The sequence below is a fragment of the Spodoptera frugiperda genome, chromosome 26, assembly GCF_023101765.2.
Source record: "Spodoptera frugiperda isolate SF20-4 chromosome 26, AGI-APGP_CSIRO_Sfru_2.0, whole genome shotgun sequence".
NCBI lineage: Eukaryota > Metazoa > Arthropoda > Insecta > Lepidoptera > Noctuidae > Spodoptera > Spodoptera frugiperda.
This window is the reverse complement of record NC_064237.1, coordinates 3,704,747-3,723,152: the sequence shown is the minus strand read 5'-3', so window position 1 is coordinate 3,723,152 and position 18,406 is coordinate 3,704,747. Positions and strand designations below refer to the sequence as shown.

Genomic DNA, 18,406 nt, shown 5'->3' with positions numbered 1-18,406 from the left:
ATGATGAGATATCGAATTGCTATTGTTGATGGTAGCATTATCGTGTGACATTATCATCATTGCTAATTCTTATACATTAGAAATACTTTACTTTATAAAAGTAATTGAGCAATTGAATACTAATTAAAATAAAAAAGTAGTACCAGAACAAAATAGAACTGCATGTCGCCACTAAATATGTACGAGTATGTGTTACTTACAAAATTAAGTACCGGAAAAACAAAACGGTTAGTTAAACGGTTGAAAAAACGAAAGCTTTTAAAGCTATGCTTTAACTTTTTAAAAATAAGGTTTTTAACATCGAATATTCATGGTCATCGCAGTGGTGAATGTATGTTCAATTTATGGAAAGTAAAAATATAAAGAATCAAAATTGCCGCACGTCCTATAACAACATAACATATCTCAAAAAAAAATTATGACAATGTATAGCATTATACTTATCTTCATTTTTCACACCTTCATACGAAAACCCTGCTATCAAAATAGAGATATATGGTATTTTTGTATAGAGCCATTAGACCACCACAGATGGGGCCCAGTAGGGCTGATGCCTGATCCGGCTGATGTGTATATCATAAGTTTGTAGACTTAACTGTTTAGACCATTAGCATCTATTTAGTTTTGTTTTTTATCAGTTACTATGATTTTAATAGCACTGACGAATATGTCTCTGAAGACAAAGTCATATAATAAATTTAAAAAAAAAGAATCGACGACGACACGATTTTCAAAATGATTCCTACATAGAACATTTTTTTACATAATCTACGTTGTTGTTCCGGATCTTAATTTGTGAAACTGTGTTTTTGTAAATGCACTCACAACTTTTGAGAAAACCATAGTGTTAGATAGATATTGACAACAGGATTACAATTTGTTACTCCTTGAATTTTGTGCTAATACCGATACGTTTGGACGTATGTAGGTACATTGCTAATGTTGTTCGCTTGCCTGTAACTTTAGTATTTAATTTACCTTTAACCTTTTCATTTCAAAGAAAATAACTAAACTTATCAAATACGTCATTTAACATAGATTGACCAGCCAGGTCAATATAACACGGTTTTAAGCTTAGAGTAATATATTACTGAGTCACCGCCTACGGAACATTCGCCAACACTTCATCAAGCGATACCAAACACGTTACTTCCATGCTGCATTCCTACTATGTATAAATATAGAACCTCTTTTCACATCGAATTCAACAAACCCTCTTTTGTGCTTGATTTTATCGTACTTTGTTTAATTTTAGAACATTTTGCAAGAAAATGTTTGGTATATTTTACTTGACGATTATATCAGGTTGCATTGACGATGGTTTTAAGCATACAACACAAGCTTTAGCATTCTGATCACAATATCAAAGAAAATATACTTGTAGTATGTAATATTTTTGTTGGACCCAAGGATAACCTTGGGTTAGCTTAGTTTGATACATGTAAATATATATCGACAATAATCAAGCACATAAGAAAGTATTACGACATAACATCCACATAATACGCTTTAATCGTTTCTACCATTCAGCATGCAACCACACGTCTCATAAGAAGTCAGTAAGTACATACCCATGACGCCGGTGGGTATCGCGGGAAGGGCGCGATCAGTTTGGTCGCTATGTTGCTCGGCAAGTCGTGCTTGATTCCTCTCTTTAAACGCTGTTTTCTTCTCTCCCGCGATTTGCTTCTTAGCATAAGAGCTGCCTGCATACTTGCCAGGTTTGTGGCCGTGGATACGCGCTGCCACAAGTCTCAGCCAGGGGCCCCGGATAGCTCGCGGGCTATCCACTACGCACTTTGCTTCACTCACGTCTGTCCACTCACTTATATTTGACAAAGTTATCGCGAATCGACCACCTTTTACTAGTCTTTTAGTAACGTTTACAGAGAAGATCTACTTCTAGCGCATCTACTCTACCCCTAACTAGCGTTTTAAAGAGATAAAGATTATATACACATCAAACGTCGATATCACTCTTATGTTAATCCCATCACAGAATTAATTACTTTCAATTATTAAATCTCACTTTAGAATGCTTTAGAATTAGATTGAGATAGGCACAAGAAAGGCGCGAAACTATTTTAAGTTATATCTAATTAATTATTTATTTAAAATTTAACTATAATTATAAAGTGGTCGATCTTAGGTTTACGATATGTGAAAGAGAATACGTTATGGAAGCAAGCGCAATTTGGCGTTTTTAGTGTTGTTTAATAGTTTAGTTCGGAGTGTTTGTGACACGTATCGCTCATGTTTCGTTCCGCACGTCGAGCCGCAGTCTCTGGTTCTTCGACACCTGCCATCGGACGCTACTGTTCACTGGGTGTCGCAGTTTCATGGCCGGCCCACTTTGATCACTGCACTCAATAACACTTCACAGTAACACATGTTAAACGGTCTCTAACACGAGCTAAACACAACATTCTTGTCAACGAGCGGCTAATTACGGATCATTCGCGACTCATAAAAGGTGACGTTCCCCATAAGTTGCATTGTCTCAGTACATGCTTACATTTACTAGCTATGGATACATTGAACATTGAATACATACCGACATACATACCAGCGCAGCTACTATTGCTTACCTCTAGAGCATAGATGCGAGGCACAATGGGCCTCTGTACATACACAACACATATAATGAGATACCATGCTTACGCTAGTGTACACTGAACACATATTTACAGTACTGAACGGTATTGACAAACATCGGACATCAGAAAGAAATGCTCAAATACTAAATAACGTTTATATTAAATGTAAAATTGTGAAACTAGTCAATAAATCATTATAGGTACACTCAATAGATGCATTAGTAGAAGACATCCAATCAGCGAGTATTTGTACGAGTACATGATAATAATCTTGCCAACAACTTGCAGTATCCAATCATGTAAACAAGTCGAGGCTAGTCACGGAAAATTGCTTGTTGACGAGCGAATAATTTGTAATCGATTTGCGATCACTTCTGTGTGATGTCTGATGTTTGCAATAGGTAGTACTGTAGTCGTGTACCTCGATGAGTTCGCATGGCGAGGGCGGGTCGGAGAGGGGCGCCGAGACGCGGGACGGGGGCGCGGCGAGGCGGGACTCCCAGTGCTGGCAGGAGTAGGCGCGTACGCCGGTGGGCGCGGGGTGGAGCGGGCTGTGCGGCCGCGGGCTCGGCGGCGCGGGCTGGCGGCCGTGCTGGCGCGCCTGCGCAACAATACATCATGCTTACTTCATTTGAAGAAACACTTAGCTCTACAGAGCTTAATCAATTATACTCACATTAAGTTCTATGATACTACCGATCGAGGTGGTCCAAGTTCGATTTCCAGTTCGAATTAATTGATGTTGAAAATTCAAAACAGTCAAATATTCGTAGGAGTGACACAAAATTTTGGATGTTGCACTTTATGAGATTTATAACATAACTGTGCTTAATGTTACTTCTAAATAAAGAAATACTGAAGGTAAATAAAAGTTTGTTAATTACCTTACGGCCCGCGAGCGAGGCGCCGCCCGCCGCCGCGTACATGCACCGCCGGCGCCGGCGTTCAGCTAGCGCGCCGCATGGCTAGCACGGGGGGCGGGGCCATGCGCGCGCGTCGCCGCCGCATCCGGGCTACTCACCAACACCTGCCGTACCGTATCACACCATACAATTTAACGAATACAGTTACATTACACTACAAGAAGAAAATAAAAATATTTTTTTTTTACTAAGTTAAGGTATATGTAACATTTGTCGCAATATTTTGTACAGGTAAACAGTAGTAGAGAAGGGATTCCGTTCCATGCAAATACATGAAAGTGGTTATAAAGTTGTGTCTCTAATTGGAATTGCACTGCACGTAAATAATAGAGCACTGCACCCCTCTACAAAAAAGAAAAGGTACTACGACATTACGCAGATAGGACAGGTGAAAATTAAGGATATTTGTGAATTCAATCAAAATTAAACATATTATGTGCCTAACTCGCTATAATTCAAGTTTGTTCATACAATATGTTTCCCAATATCATTAGAAAGTCATTTCGCAACAAAACAATTTCCCAAAATAATCCACGGCGTCCTAATATTGAATTAATTGTGCCAGTCTGTAATTACAGCAAAATGTCCATTTGATAAATTAATTCGCGCAGATCGACCGGTAGCCGGTTCGGAACGTTCTCAACTAACGTGTGGGATGCAATTTAAATAAATTAACTCTTTAATGGAAATTAATTTTCAATTACTAATTAATTTGTGTACAATGCTGGTTTTATGCAAATAACTACATAATTAAAGAACGAAACGCTCTAGATTCAGCTGTATTTTAATTGATTTAGTTAAGCAATTATGTAACTAGTGACTAAGGTGTAGGTACGGTAATTTGGTCGTAAATTGCCTGCTTGTTGGACCACTGACGTAATGGGCACACAACAAATATTTTTGAGACAGTAGAGCTTTGCTTCGTGTAGGAATTGGTGATAAATTTCATTACAGTTTTGTGACAAGGCAGCATAATCGATGCCACACGTAAAATATGTACAATAAAAGTTAAGAAAATAACACCTACTCTATCATTTTCTACTTATTTCAAAGGTATGACTATAAAACTTTCCTAATCACTAAAAGTCTATAAACTAAGCTGGCTATTAAAAGCAGCTGGTGAATTATCATCGTGTTTAAGCCGCATCGATGCATACGATTAGCTAAGTAACTCAGTGCCAATGCATCACCTGCAGTACTGAGCCGTGACCCCGTTTCTCACTTTTACAACACCGATGTGATGTTTTATCAGATGCATTTGCATACTTGTATTTGTCCAATTTGTGATTTGGAGATAAAGACGAAATAAGTTTGCAAATGACGTAAAACGTTAATGTTATTTTAATGACATAACATAAATTAAGAAAATTGTTTTAATACGAAATAATTATGTTAGTAAAAAGTAAAGAACGTACTGAAATCAGTTAAAAACCTGAAAGTGTATATAAACGTTCAATCAATAAAACATTGGAATTCCTTAGAACTTTACAACTATAGGTACAATTCCACCCAGCTGCTATATTTCTAGAAATGTCTAGTAGAACTAGAAACATAAATTGGAAAAGCCAAATAGCCGTAATCACAATTACCGGTAAGTTTCTAAAGTTATTTAGTAAAAGGTCGCCGTAAGGTGATTTCGTGCATTGTCCGTCGCGAGCGCACCACAGCTCCGTGAACTGTGGCAGCTCCCGACGAACATAGAACGGTGCGAGTTTCCCAACAACGATATAAGTTTAATGGAATAAACAATCGAAGTGCTCCACCAATCTAAATTAATGACGCGCTCTGAAGCCGTTCACTGGATCTTGTTGTACAACGAGAGGTGCTTTACATTCGCGTGTCTGATGGACAGCCAATTGACTGCTTTTGGTAACTTAGTTATATATCTTTGGTGTTTAGAATTTTTTATTGATTGATTTAGTTTAGTTTACGAAAATGAAGAAGACAAATTAAGAATGAAGTTTACACGAGCCTATACAATTAAACGTCCATGATACGGAAGTACCTGAACCTATAATAAGGATATGCCACATGAATCTATCAGAAATTCAAGAGTCCGAAGGCCCGATTACACACCTTTCCAATCCTCAATTCTCCAACAACCCTTAAATTTCTATCCCTCAAAAGGCCGGCAATGCACTTGTAACGGATCTGGTGTTTCGGATGTCTATGGGTGGCGGCGATTGGTTACCATCAGATGAGCCGACTGCTCGTTTGCCGGCTTATATTATATCATAAAAAAGTTATATCAAATTATTATCCTGTACCCTTGAAACTCAGTACTCCTCTAATAATGAAGAATGGATGTTCAGGTACTACATCAGTTTAACCAACATAATAATCAAATTTAATAGCGTAACGCATGTCTGAGTTGTAATTAACATCTAGTAGGCGTTTGTTGAATCTTGTAGTACATAGTACACCTCCCCGAGGATGGCTCGACCTGTGTTACGTGCGGAATGATGTATCGTTCATTACATATACATAATTGTGCGTCGGTGTGTATGTACAGTAGGTGGGTGCTAGGTATTACGTGGTTTCATTAGAGGTGTGGATAATTCAATTGTTGGAGGTTATTCTGTTTTGAATTTAATGTTGTGGTATGAAAATAATTTAAATTCATATTTTATTTTATAATTATTTTTCAGTGTAATATACATCTGCACGTCGTGGCATACATCTTACTAATATTTAGTTTATTACCACAACAACTAATAAATGAAATACCAAAATATTATTTTCCAAAACGACTTTCTTTAAGAACAATTCCCAACGATCTAACCTCAAAAATTATGCGAGATTTAGTCAAACAAAAACGTTACCCGTACCGTTGTTACGTAAGCAACCCAATAACCGAAGTCATTTTAATATTTTCGTTATGTTTAGGAACTGAATTGGAATTCCGAATTGCTTTATGGTTACATTCTAAGGTCGGTAAAAGTTCAAAGAACGTTTAGATCGACCGATAACACAGAAATATCGTGACGCCGCTTCGAAGCTAAAGCGAAATAAGATTAAAATCCTATTCTGGTAAATTTAAAACTGCCTGAATAATGTTTTACTAGTAAACTGTTAATACACGATAAGATACTTGTACAAATTTTTATGGGGCACTTCAAATTAGAGCTTGCTACGAGAAGGCGTAGCGGTCGTAGCACTTTGCTACGCAGGTGCTACGACATTTTAAACGTAGATATAATTTGTGCTACGGTATTTTTATAGTTCGTTGTGTAGTTTGATAAATACCTTGTTTTTTAAGCCTCATTTTGTTTATTGTCAATGAGTTAAGGTTTAGCGGAAATTAAAAGTGAAGTGGAATTGTGGCTCATGTTGTAGTTAGTGATGGAAGTCAGGATTGCCATTAACATTACCAGTAAATATTCTTTTGAGAGATTTTATTGAACACCTTGTATAATAATATTTGTTTCTAAACTAGAAAATACATTAACAGTCGTGTTTAAAGCCACTTAAGATTTTCTTTTAATTACTATGCGTCCTTATGAATGACTTTTATATATTTTTAAAATTTATTGTAAAAGTATTTTTACATTTACGTTGCATATTTAAATTGAAACCAATTAGTGGCAATATGGTTATTCGCTTGTGTTTTCTTGGTTCGTGTTCAAACTATACGGTAGTCATAAATTCAGTTAATTCCCTCAAATTATGGCCGATTTATATTAAGTGAGCTAGTATTTCAACGTTTGTTATTAAGTTAATTACTGTAGGACATAAATTATAAATATTTGAGGGCCATATAAAACAACTTAAGTCAATGGAAATAGACCTAAGTTTATATACGAAGTTTTTATTTGACTATCGTCCCATGTCCCATTTCTAAAATTCAGAAAAAGCTTAAACACATTACAACACTTCTACAATCGACACAAACATCATTTATTTATCCACAAACCACGACCAAACAATACTCCTTAATTGCAATAACAGCTTTCATATCGGTACATCGTAACTCGATTCGTATTGTAATCGATTCTAATCGATTCAACTGCACCCGCTTATCCGAGTAACCATCGGTTAGAGCTAACTGGACTAAGTTAACTACTAACTGTTGAATTTCTGTAATTGTCGGTTGTTACGCTTGCTAATGCAGTTATGTGTTTCGAACGTAATGGTAGCTAAACGGCCTGCAGTGCAAGCAAATATTATTATTCTGTGGCAAGATCTACATTACATTTTATTTATTTTCATTTTTATAATAACCTGAATCCAATATATAGTATACCTGTATACCCAACTGCAATAAGAATATGAACATGATCTATTATTGTTCAAAAAATCAAACAGATACACGTTATGTAATAGTTTACAGATCGTGGGTAAGAACTTTATTTTAAAACAAACTGTTCAAAAATATTCATAGCTTTTTAAGAATCCACGACTTCAAGCTCAGCCTTTACTAATCTCAGTTATGTACCATTATCTTCACTCAAATAGAACTAAGTATAAGCATTTCTCACCCGCATAAACCGGTGCATAAAAAAGTAATATTAAACTACACATTAAAACTTAGTTTAAACAACACAGATACTATCTATAATTAAACTGAGATAACTGCGAGTTAACACGTATATTATTTTTAATTATAAAAAGTTGAACAATGGCTAATAAACGCGTTCGCGATATAAATGTGTTCATAGAGAAAGTTCACAACTCCAGTTTATACCACAATATGAAGCCATAGTTTTGTATGAATTCAAGTTAATTACTGACGAACTGACAGCTTGGAAATAGGTTAAAATTATGATGAATGAATTAACTAGAGGGCGGGTTATATTGAAATGGAAAATATAGAAAAATGCAGAAGTTATTGTCAATACAAAAAAAAAATATGTTCAGTTTGCTTAGCTTCTTAGAGTAGTTTTTAATTAAAACTGAATCCAATCAAATACATTTTTAAGCATTTATAATCTGATTGCGTAGTTTATAATCAAAACCCTCATAGAATAAATAATATAAAATATTTTACATTCCACACAAGGAGCGGGTTTTGGCTGGATAACCATATATTTATCTAATAAACGAACTACTAAAACGACTCATTATATACAAGTCGACCTTCTGTACCTATTTGCGAGTTCGCAGTCTATCGGGCAGGGCAGGCGTAAGGTAAAATAGGTGAGTGACGTCACCGAGCCACTGCCCTTTGAGAGACGTCAAACATCTGACAGTCTGGATCAATTGTTTTAAGCGGCACTTTGTTTTTGTTGGCTATCTGTTTGTACAGCTTTATAGGTCAGGGCTGTACTTGGGAGTGTTGTTCTAGATATTTTGTACGGAATCATGTCTTAGAACGTGCTGTAGAGTTTGTAAAAATATTGGTTGGAGAGTGGTAAGTTGGTTGGTGGTTTCTGATAATTTTCATCTTTCATTATTTACGTTACCTACTAAGTTTAGTTTAGTTGTAGTTTAGTGGAAAGTAGTTATTTTCTAACTGAATTAATTTGATATTCAGAAAGAATTTAACCCGTATTTAGACTGCAGTTTGCTGAGTTTCGATGTTTGTACTTATGGTGACCCGGAGGGTTAAGACGTCTAAAACCTACCAACGGAAAGTATAAACTTTCTAAGATCATTTAGGCACCACTAACAAATGGTAAAGGAAAAAATCGTGTGGAAACCTAAACTTATAATTTTTAATTATAAGTATGAAATCGCCAACACGCATTATGCGAGCGCGGCGATTAGTGGTCAGGTTCTTTGGTCAGCAGTGGTAACAAATAGGCTGTAAATGTGTGATGCGATGTGTGTACGAAAATTAAACAAAGATTAGCATACTTATCACTGTCTATACTGAAAATGGTTCAACAATTTGCTATTAATAAATAACAAGTTATAAAAATCACAATATTAAACCTTAACATTTAATGTAAAGACTACTGCTAAAGGAAACATTCATAAAACGTTCCAACAAAGGTGGGTAATAGGCGCAATTTGTGTTGTGTACTAAAAATTAATAAACTATCTGTTGCTGGTACAAAGTAATTGCACGATAGAATATTCCATGCAATTGTTATAGTCCCACATTATGTTCAAATTGCAAAGTTATTCAACAGTAATAGTAAGAATAAGCCATAAACTGTGAAACTAGTTTGCGTGAACATTTTGCTGTAGAGAAGGTAAACATGTGTAATCCCGACGTTCATTACATAAGTGAACATCATATAAAATGTGCACAATTTCCGATGTGAGCGCTGCAATAAGCGAGCCTATGCTGCCTCGAGCTGTGTTTACACGGAGGCAAGTAAGTAGTCTAGTGTAGTGGCTTGTACGAAGTTTTTGATAATAGTAATAAGATATAAATATTTTACGTAGCTTTTAGAGTTTTTTTTTAATGATATGCCAGGTATATCATACGTATTTTAATAAAAAAAGTACAGAGCTTTAGGTTTATTTCTGCTGAGCCATATCGTAAAATATTACTGAAAATAATCTTACACTGTATTTTGGGCGCCATACTATATAATACCTAAATAGTAATAATATCCATTTCTCTCCTTCACAAGCTTTTCATTCATAAAATGCAAGCACAGAATCTTAAATCACATTCTAGATAGCAAACCTCTTCTTGCAAACTCTCAGACCATCCTCAGCGAATTGACTCTCCAGTGTAAACGCGGCTTAGTTCTGGCGTTATTAATATGGGATTGCGTTCGCCCGACCCAAAACCCGCTGTAGGTTAATACTAGGTACGTATACTCGCACAGACCCACAATCCCGCACAGACTCGCACTATTGAATTTTAAAAATAAGCTCAATCTCACAGTGATTCAACATTTACGTGCTACAGAGTAAAACTAACAAAGGAGGTTCGTGTGGTACAAAGCCTGAATACAAGCAATGCATCAACCTTTATTCCTTTATTTTCATTTTTAATAAACAATATTGAAGAGAGCTCTTTTAAAAATGGTTTTCAATTTTATTTATCTTTGTTGGCTGGGATTTTTATTTTGTAGAGCTTGTAGTATTGTTTGTGATTTAATGGATTCGTGTTATGAAATTGCTTAGCATTGATATAACACGGAGAAGGTTTGAGCAATAATCAACACCCGCGTGTACCCAATGCGGGTTGGCGATTTCAAACTTATAATTAGTAAGCCCAGGTTACCATACGATATTTTCACCGTTTGTTAGTGGTGTCTAAATAATCTTAGAAAGTACATACGACTCAAAAAAATGTACAGTAGTACTTGCCGTTGGTAGGTTTTCGCGGTAACAGCGAGCGGCACGCGCGAGCGGTGCGTTATATTTTATTAATATAGTGAACGCTATAAATTCTTAGTATCGTTAAAGCAAAATGCAATTAAAAGGCGACAGAATCTCACCATGTCACCACCAAATGAGATTTATTCGTCACCTAGACAAGGTAAGTCCTAATGATAATTATTATGGAATTTTAGCACCCGGTGCATAATCTACGTAGTTACACATTGTATACACTGGATTCAATTTTAATTGTAAAATGTATCTAGGCACTTAACTACTTATTCCATGGATATCGCGTATTCGATAAATATTCCATTGAAAAAGTGTGGATGTGGCAGTTAGAGTATTTTGATACATTCTAAGACCGGAGTAAAATTATCTATGTGTTATAAAACAAAACCATAAACCTTTACAAACAAAATTTCCTTGTAAACATAAACTGTACTTAATTTTAAACTCAGTTACCAAATTTCAATCTTAAATTCGCTCTCCTGTAAAATTTAACTTTTTCAGTTACTTACTTATACTTAGGACGTGTCGATATGTACATGTATTATCAGAATAATAAAATACATGAAAGATGGGTCTTAAATCTTCTCATAAGTGCCTACCTATATCTTTTACAATTTTACATGTATTTATTTATTTATAAACCGCTTTTAACTAAACTGCTTCACTTGAGTCTCTAATCCAATAACTTATTACTTGATATGAAAATCGAAACTAATAATATTCCAAGCTATAAAATAAATATGCGAAAATAAGTCAAATTACGAACATGACTTACAAAAATTAGGTCAATTGTATTCGACCTGGTGGAATTAGAACAACGTACTGGAACTATTAAGAAGTATTACCAACTTCCTTTTTCTTTTCGATGGTAGATTTAAAAGAAAACAAAAACGGTCAACAGAAACAATGACCTTCCACTTTCGCAGTTTTTTAACGAAGAGACAAATATGATGATATAACTTTTGGTTAAATGGTATATACTAATGTATGCAGAAAATCAAAGCCTAATTATAGCAGCAAACCATCACAGTTCCTTATCTGATTTTCTACTGCGTTACAAAATACTAAAGTAGAAAATCTAAAGATAAATTATCGTTACTTTAATGTACTGGTTTTCCGACCCACACTTCACGGGTGGCATACACATTAGACAAGTTTATTGTCATACAGATTTAGTTAGACAACAATCAAAATTGACATCAACGATTATTAATCTAGAAATCAAACATCAATTAAGTGTTCTCTCTGTCTATTACTGAAATCAAGTATTTCTAATAATTGCATCGACAGCTGATAACAAACGTCCTATACACACATACATTAAGGGTCTCCATATACATTTCCCATATAACGACTGGTCATCAAAACAGGTCTACCTGATTGCCACTCAATAAACAAACAAATATACCTAGAAATGTTGTAATGTACTTTTAATCACAGCATGTTATTTTTATAAAACATGGTTGATGTCCTCACTATGTACAGGTTGATTCCAAAATATAGGTTGGATTGTTACAGCTTATAACGCTTTAGTTAATGACGAAACTATTGATTTATATGTCTTGTAGGTACTTATACTTATGTTTATAAATACCAATGGCCTAATAGTTTAGTAGTCTATCCAAAAATAGTTTTTATGTATTAATTCTATAAGTAATCTAGGTTTCAAGCGACTGGTTACTGTTTTATTTCTAACATTATTGAATTGAGTTTGAAAGTCAAACACATTAAAATACAAAGGAAGGTGATTAAAGCAAACTGTTACCTGTGGTGAATAAATTAATTGAGTACTCGAATAAATAGACAGGTCTAATAAGGTACTAATTCGATAGGTAAGGCTAATTAGTTGTAAATGTAATATCAACTAGTAGTTAACCACAAGAATAGGAAAAAATATTAAAAAAAAACGTTTAAAAATCTAGTTTTGAACAAAATGCTACAAAATTTAGTTATATAATGATATTTTTCGGATTGTTGTTATATTAAACAATGTCATCAAAATAAATGAGCTCAAACAGACAAACTCTATAGAAATGCTAGTATAAAACTAAGGAAATAAAAAAAGATTACCTTCAACCATAATTTAATCCATCCATCCAAAGCACGGCACTGTCACAACACAGCATGATCTGACATGAATCACTGTTATATAACAACAACAAGAAATATAACAGAGTAACCACAAATATAGTCTAAATTTTCGTCAAAATCTTATTCACTGAAACATGAAAAGTATCAGAATATGTTATTCAATTACCCACACATCTTTTATCAAAATTAAATGTACGTAAATACGGTATCGCGGTAAGTAACATATTTGGTTACTTATCGAAACATTTAATCAGTCGGTGGAAAAATAAACAACCTGTATGTAGCCCTGTACACTGTAGCACTCGTACATCGTTACGTTAAATGTATAAAATAAATAAAAACGTGTGTCGATTGGTTTGGTGTTTGTTATTGGTATCGAACGACTAATTGTTAATATGTAATGTAATTTTGTATTCAACAAGATAAAAGTAGATTTATTTGACACATTATTTAATATTTACAGGATTTTATGTGATTGATAATAAGGTTGAAAGTCCTATCTAAATCTATTTTGCCTCCTAATCGTTTCAGCTAAATTGCTTTAAACCAGGAATGAAGGGCTACCGATTCACAGACACGGCGAGGTGACAATCTCGTAATTAATTATTGACAACATTTTGAGTAATGATAGCTACGGTGTTTAGTTGAAAGTTTTTGTTCGGTAACAGTAAATGGTAAAGTTTTTCTTGTTTTTATTTATGACTAAGTAGCGGGTGATTCATGAGTATTTAATTTCTGTTGCTAAAGCATATTTTAGTCAACCGAATATTTATGAAGCTACTATTTTTTTTTTCTTTAAATGTGAGCAATTATTGGTATGATAAGATAGAAAAGAAGTCGTCGAAGTCATTTCTTTTTTAATTCAGAAAAAAATAAGGTTTATCGTCATACCAATTATAATAGTATATATTATGTTACACGTGTATTATAAAGTATTACCTTATAAACTTTTTATTTCGTATCTTATTGATGCGAAACAATGATAAAGAGTTTTAAGGAATCAATATTTCTGAGGTTGAGGTAGCAGTTCAATATTAAATAATTGGTTTTTGAAGTTATTCTTTGAAGATATTAAAACGATTCCCCACAATCACAGAAAGGTAGGTAATGCCATCATTTTCCTGCAATAATAATATTTCTGTAATATTTCTAAAGCAGCTTAACAATCATATTTTTTTTTAATCGGCTTGTGTATTTTACATTTTAACTCGAAGAAATTGATTGACATAATTTTGTTTTATATTTTATCGTCTTAAATCATCTTAAAAAATAACAATATCATTGAATTAGTTCTTAAAAGACAAAATACGGAAATAAAATAAAAATGGAACATGGAAAGAGTTTTCCTTACTGTTTTATTTTTAAAATTTTCTGGAAATCTGATTTGGCACTTAAAAGACATGGATTGGTCATCTGTCACCACTAATTATTTGAATTTAGTTTACAGAAAGTGTACACTAATATCTAGTGGTGGACTGTGTGTTTTTAGCGATTCAGTCTCTTTAATAGAATGTTTACTCCGTTGTTTGTAAAAATAAAATATGTTGATTACGTATTTGACCTACAGGGTAAGCTGTGTATTTCTTCCCCAGGTACGATTATATTACTTGTTTCGACCTTTCACGGTATATTTTTAATTAAAACCTAGTTTATAAATAAATTTAAAAAATATGTATGTTAGGAATTTTTATGTTTCTATTAACAAAAAACATTGAATGACGAATGTACCTACAAAATTCGGCCGTGACCGCTCAATTACTGGTTTGACCTTTTGAAAAATGTAACCAAACGAATGGAAATATTTTTGACATTTGCCGAATATTTGGTCCGCTTACCCAATATACACTAATCACTGTGAATATTGACTTTTGTACAGTCATTTGTGATTCTACAGTATTTCAAGTGAGTAATACTATTCTTGATTTCAAAATGTAGTTAGGTATACATAACTTGTGGTGTATTTTTAGTGCAAAAACTGTCATTAAGATTTGAAGGGGTTTTAGGTAGGTACTTTACATTCACACTTTACAAAGTCATGGATTTAGGCTGTATCAATTTAGATGTCTTACAATTTGTTTAGTTTAAGTACTCCTGAAGCAAGTTACGATAGAGAATACATCCTGTTTATATATTTTAGATTCGCCGAAACCAAACAGCGACGCAAATCCAAGGCAAGAATCAGTGTATCGCATACATATATAAAGTGTTATTGCCTGTAATATATTAAGAAACAAAGAATGTAATACATTGATGGAGATAGCTTGAGAAAAATACCGCGAAAATGTCGTACAAGTGGAGAGGAGCGGTATATTCATGTTATCTCAGCGAATACGGCGAAATATTTTATTGCCGACAGTAATATATTGTTCCATGGTTATGTGTAATACTAATACAGTGAAATGTTGGACGGTGCGTAGCTAATACTGCCAGAGATGGGCCTCGGAAGCAAACTGTTAACGTCTTTTAGTGTAATTGTATTTTGAATTTATTACAATTTTTTGCATGTGGAGTTTTTATTTCAGGTTCGATTGTGTTAAATGTTTTAATACTGCTTTGTAAAATTGTGACTGGAAAATCATTTTTAATTAAGTAATATGTAGGTATAGCTACTAACCTCTATTATTTCATTAACAAACGATAATAAATATTTACTTGTGAAAAAATATTTTACTTTGCAAAAGTTTTTCTTTCGAAGAAAGTTGTCATAAAAGTTTTAAAAGTAAATACTAAGTATCCAAACCTTCGATTGGGTGAAAAGCGTAAATGAATCATACTGCAGATATGTAGGCTTATGTTTGTTTAAACACAACGTTAGAATGCAATAATGTTTAGTAATCAATAAATAGTGAAGGCCGTAGTCCTGCGGATTACGCCCGCATCAACGACACCACTTATACATGAGACAATGCAACAATTAATCAACCAACAAACTTTTATTATCCACTAACACAATCGCGAATTTATCGCGATTACACAAAAATCGACCGCGGGAGTGACGTCACCTTTTAATGAAGAAAGAAACGAGCACGAATTTATGTGGTCGGGCGACAAACTGACCCACGATCGGGACGGCCGTTGCCAAACCCATAATCCCTTAATTAGCCCACCGTGTGCGACAGAATCAGGAGTAGAGAGAGTGCACCGGGCGGCGGTGGGAGCGCGGCGCGGCGCGTGGGACGCGGGCGCGTGGCGGGGCTCGGCGCGCGTGTTTGATGCACGGGGCGCGCGCGGGCGCTGTGTGCGCGATGTTCGCGCCACGCCGCCTCAGCCTCGACTGCCGGCATGGAAATTCGATTTTTCTGACGTTTCCTCCGCGCCTTGCTTCGCCACGATCGAACTGCACGCCACATGAATAGTCACCCACCGCTGATTTTGCACGTTCATTTTACTGTAACTGTAATAATTCCAAATGTTTTATGACACTTTTGGTCGAAGTAGACAGTATGAATGTGGTTAGAGTTTCGATCACGCAAAATTTCGATCTTTGCGATACGACCTCCGCGTCCTGACCTTGATATTTTTCGGTATCCGCTCATATTTGCTTATCAAAAGGCTGTAAATGACTAGAGGCCGCTACCTACAAAAATCATAAACAGAGTTTGGAATAAAGTTTTGTTTTTGTTTGGTCCGTTTAATTTAGTTTGAATCCCTACACAGCTGTACACCTGTTTTAAAATTGATGGTGTTTGTCAGAGTAGGTGGGTTTATCGCGGCTGTAGTCAACCCCAACATTTTTTAAGTTCTCGGCAAGAACCTTTGGTTAATGGGAGTGCGCGGCCATTAGGTCAATATTACGGAAGCGAAAATAAATTTCTCCTCACGCCATCGACGCACGAGTCATATACTTGTAGACATGAACGTATTCGAAGTTGCAAATGAATTTTTTTATGGTAACATGATACTTTATGCCAAATACAAGTTTGTGGGCCATGAAAACTTTTGCTAAGGAGAACTTTTATTTGGTTAGTAAATGTAAAACAATATTTATTTAATATTTTATTGCGGTGTCGATTAACGTAATAGCTAAGTGATTGTTTTTGACGTGTCTAGTCAAAAGTTTAGTTCTATTTTGATGCAATAAACATTTGTCTTTAATATCATGTTGAGTTTGCAGGTGAAGAGTAGAATATAGACAAGCTTGGCCATAATAAAAAGTAAACTGTCATTCAAAACTGATCTTTAATCTAATTACATTAAAGAACATGTTTTATTAAGTACCATCACGTGTGATAACAATGCGAGTCGCTGCCAAATCTTCAAGCGAGTGTTAACATGAGAGGGTTGGCAGCAGTCTCGATAACTTTAGACGATAATACCGCCTGCTTAGACTGTTCACTTTTATTGCTTGTATTCTCTGCTTTCAAACTACAGTTATTTGTAATGAAGGTTTATAGGACTAGTTTACAACAGACAGACAGTTTAATCTAGTCTAGTAGAAGAATCAGTTATTTTGTGTCTGATGGCAATCTGTCTAGCAGTTCCATGACTTCTAACAAAGTATTCTGGTCTATACATTTAGAACTGAATATTTTTCATTAAACATTAAACAAGTCATTTATTCCCCACTTTTCACCTCTACTCTCTCTTTATTCGACTTTCAACTCTAACCCAAAGTCCAGCTAGTGATGATGCAAGAAAGTTGTTTAGCTTCATGGCCTTGATCAATTGATTCCGTTGGTTTGATGTATAAATAATATTATAGGTAAATACACTTTATTAGGGTACGATGGGACTGACATACGCTGTGCGTTATAAAAGTCCCTAAACATTCATAAGAAATGTATTTGTATAAAATATACCAGAACGTAGTCTGAAACTATCCCAAGTCTAAGTCTATATGCATAATCTTGTTAGGAAGATCTACCTTCGAATAGCTGCATTATTAAACAGGGCAATTAGAGGAAAAATGCTGACTCCGTAGACGTAGCTCCTCGGGGTCCATGTCGGAATATCTTGAGATATAATTGGCAACAATCTGAGAACTTGCAATTTGTTGTTATGTAAAGTTTCTTGCTAAGACTTGCTTTGAGTGAACCAAACTTTGTTAGTTCTTAATTTCGTTGCTATTTTAGTTCTACTATGAATGTGAAACTGTGATCATATTTTGAGTAACATCCGAGCGCATGACAAAGTTTGTTTATATTTTTTTGTTTCTGGATGTAACCAAATGACTCGTTAATTCGAACTTATCGGCATCAAACTCTGGACAATTCGAAGTTGTAGAAAGAAATGGACAGGTATATCTCAGAACTTGCTGAGGTCAGTTCCGACATTGAGTCAAATTCGAATTTCAGTGTTTGATAATAAAAAAAACGGTAATACAAAATGTGAAAAGTCCCTCCAGTTTCGAATTAACTAGAATCGACTGTAGTTATATTCATCATAGCACATTTTTTTCAAAAATAAGATACTAAACGCTTCCATCCTCAAAATGTTATTTTTATGAGATTTTAAATTACAGTAAAACGTAACATAGCATATAACAGAGTCAGTTTACAAAGAATGCAGAGGTATTTCAACCAACAATGTAGTTTAAAAACCTAACCACAGTTGTGTGCA

The 18,406-nt window shown here is 34.7% G+C and overlaps 1 protein-coding gene across 3 annotated transcripts in view; it reads right to left on the bottom strand.

The window, feature by feature from the left end:
• LOC118264443 (uncharacterized) overlaps positions 1-18,406 on the bottom strand; it is a 92,545-nt gene that overhangs the window by 28,587 nt on the left and 45,552 nt on the right. For 2 of the 3 annotated variants that reach the window (XM_035576946.2, XM_035576950.2), the window contains exons 2-3: positions 3,482-3,624; positions 3,019-3,198 (exon numbers count right to left, since the gene is read on the bottom strand). In XM_035576946.2, coding sequence (XP_035432839.1) covers positions 3,019-3,198; positions 3,482-3,523 — 222 coding nt within the window. In that variant the 5' untranslated portion in view covers positions 3,524-3,624. Of the gene's footprint in view, positions 1-1,571; positions 2,414-3,018; positions 3,199-3,481; positions 3,625-15,954; positions 16,110-18,406 lie in introns of those variants that run through there. The other variant, XM_035576951.2, reaches the window with a different exon arrangement.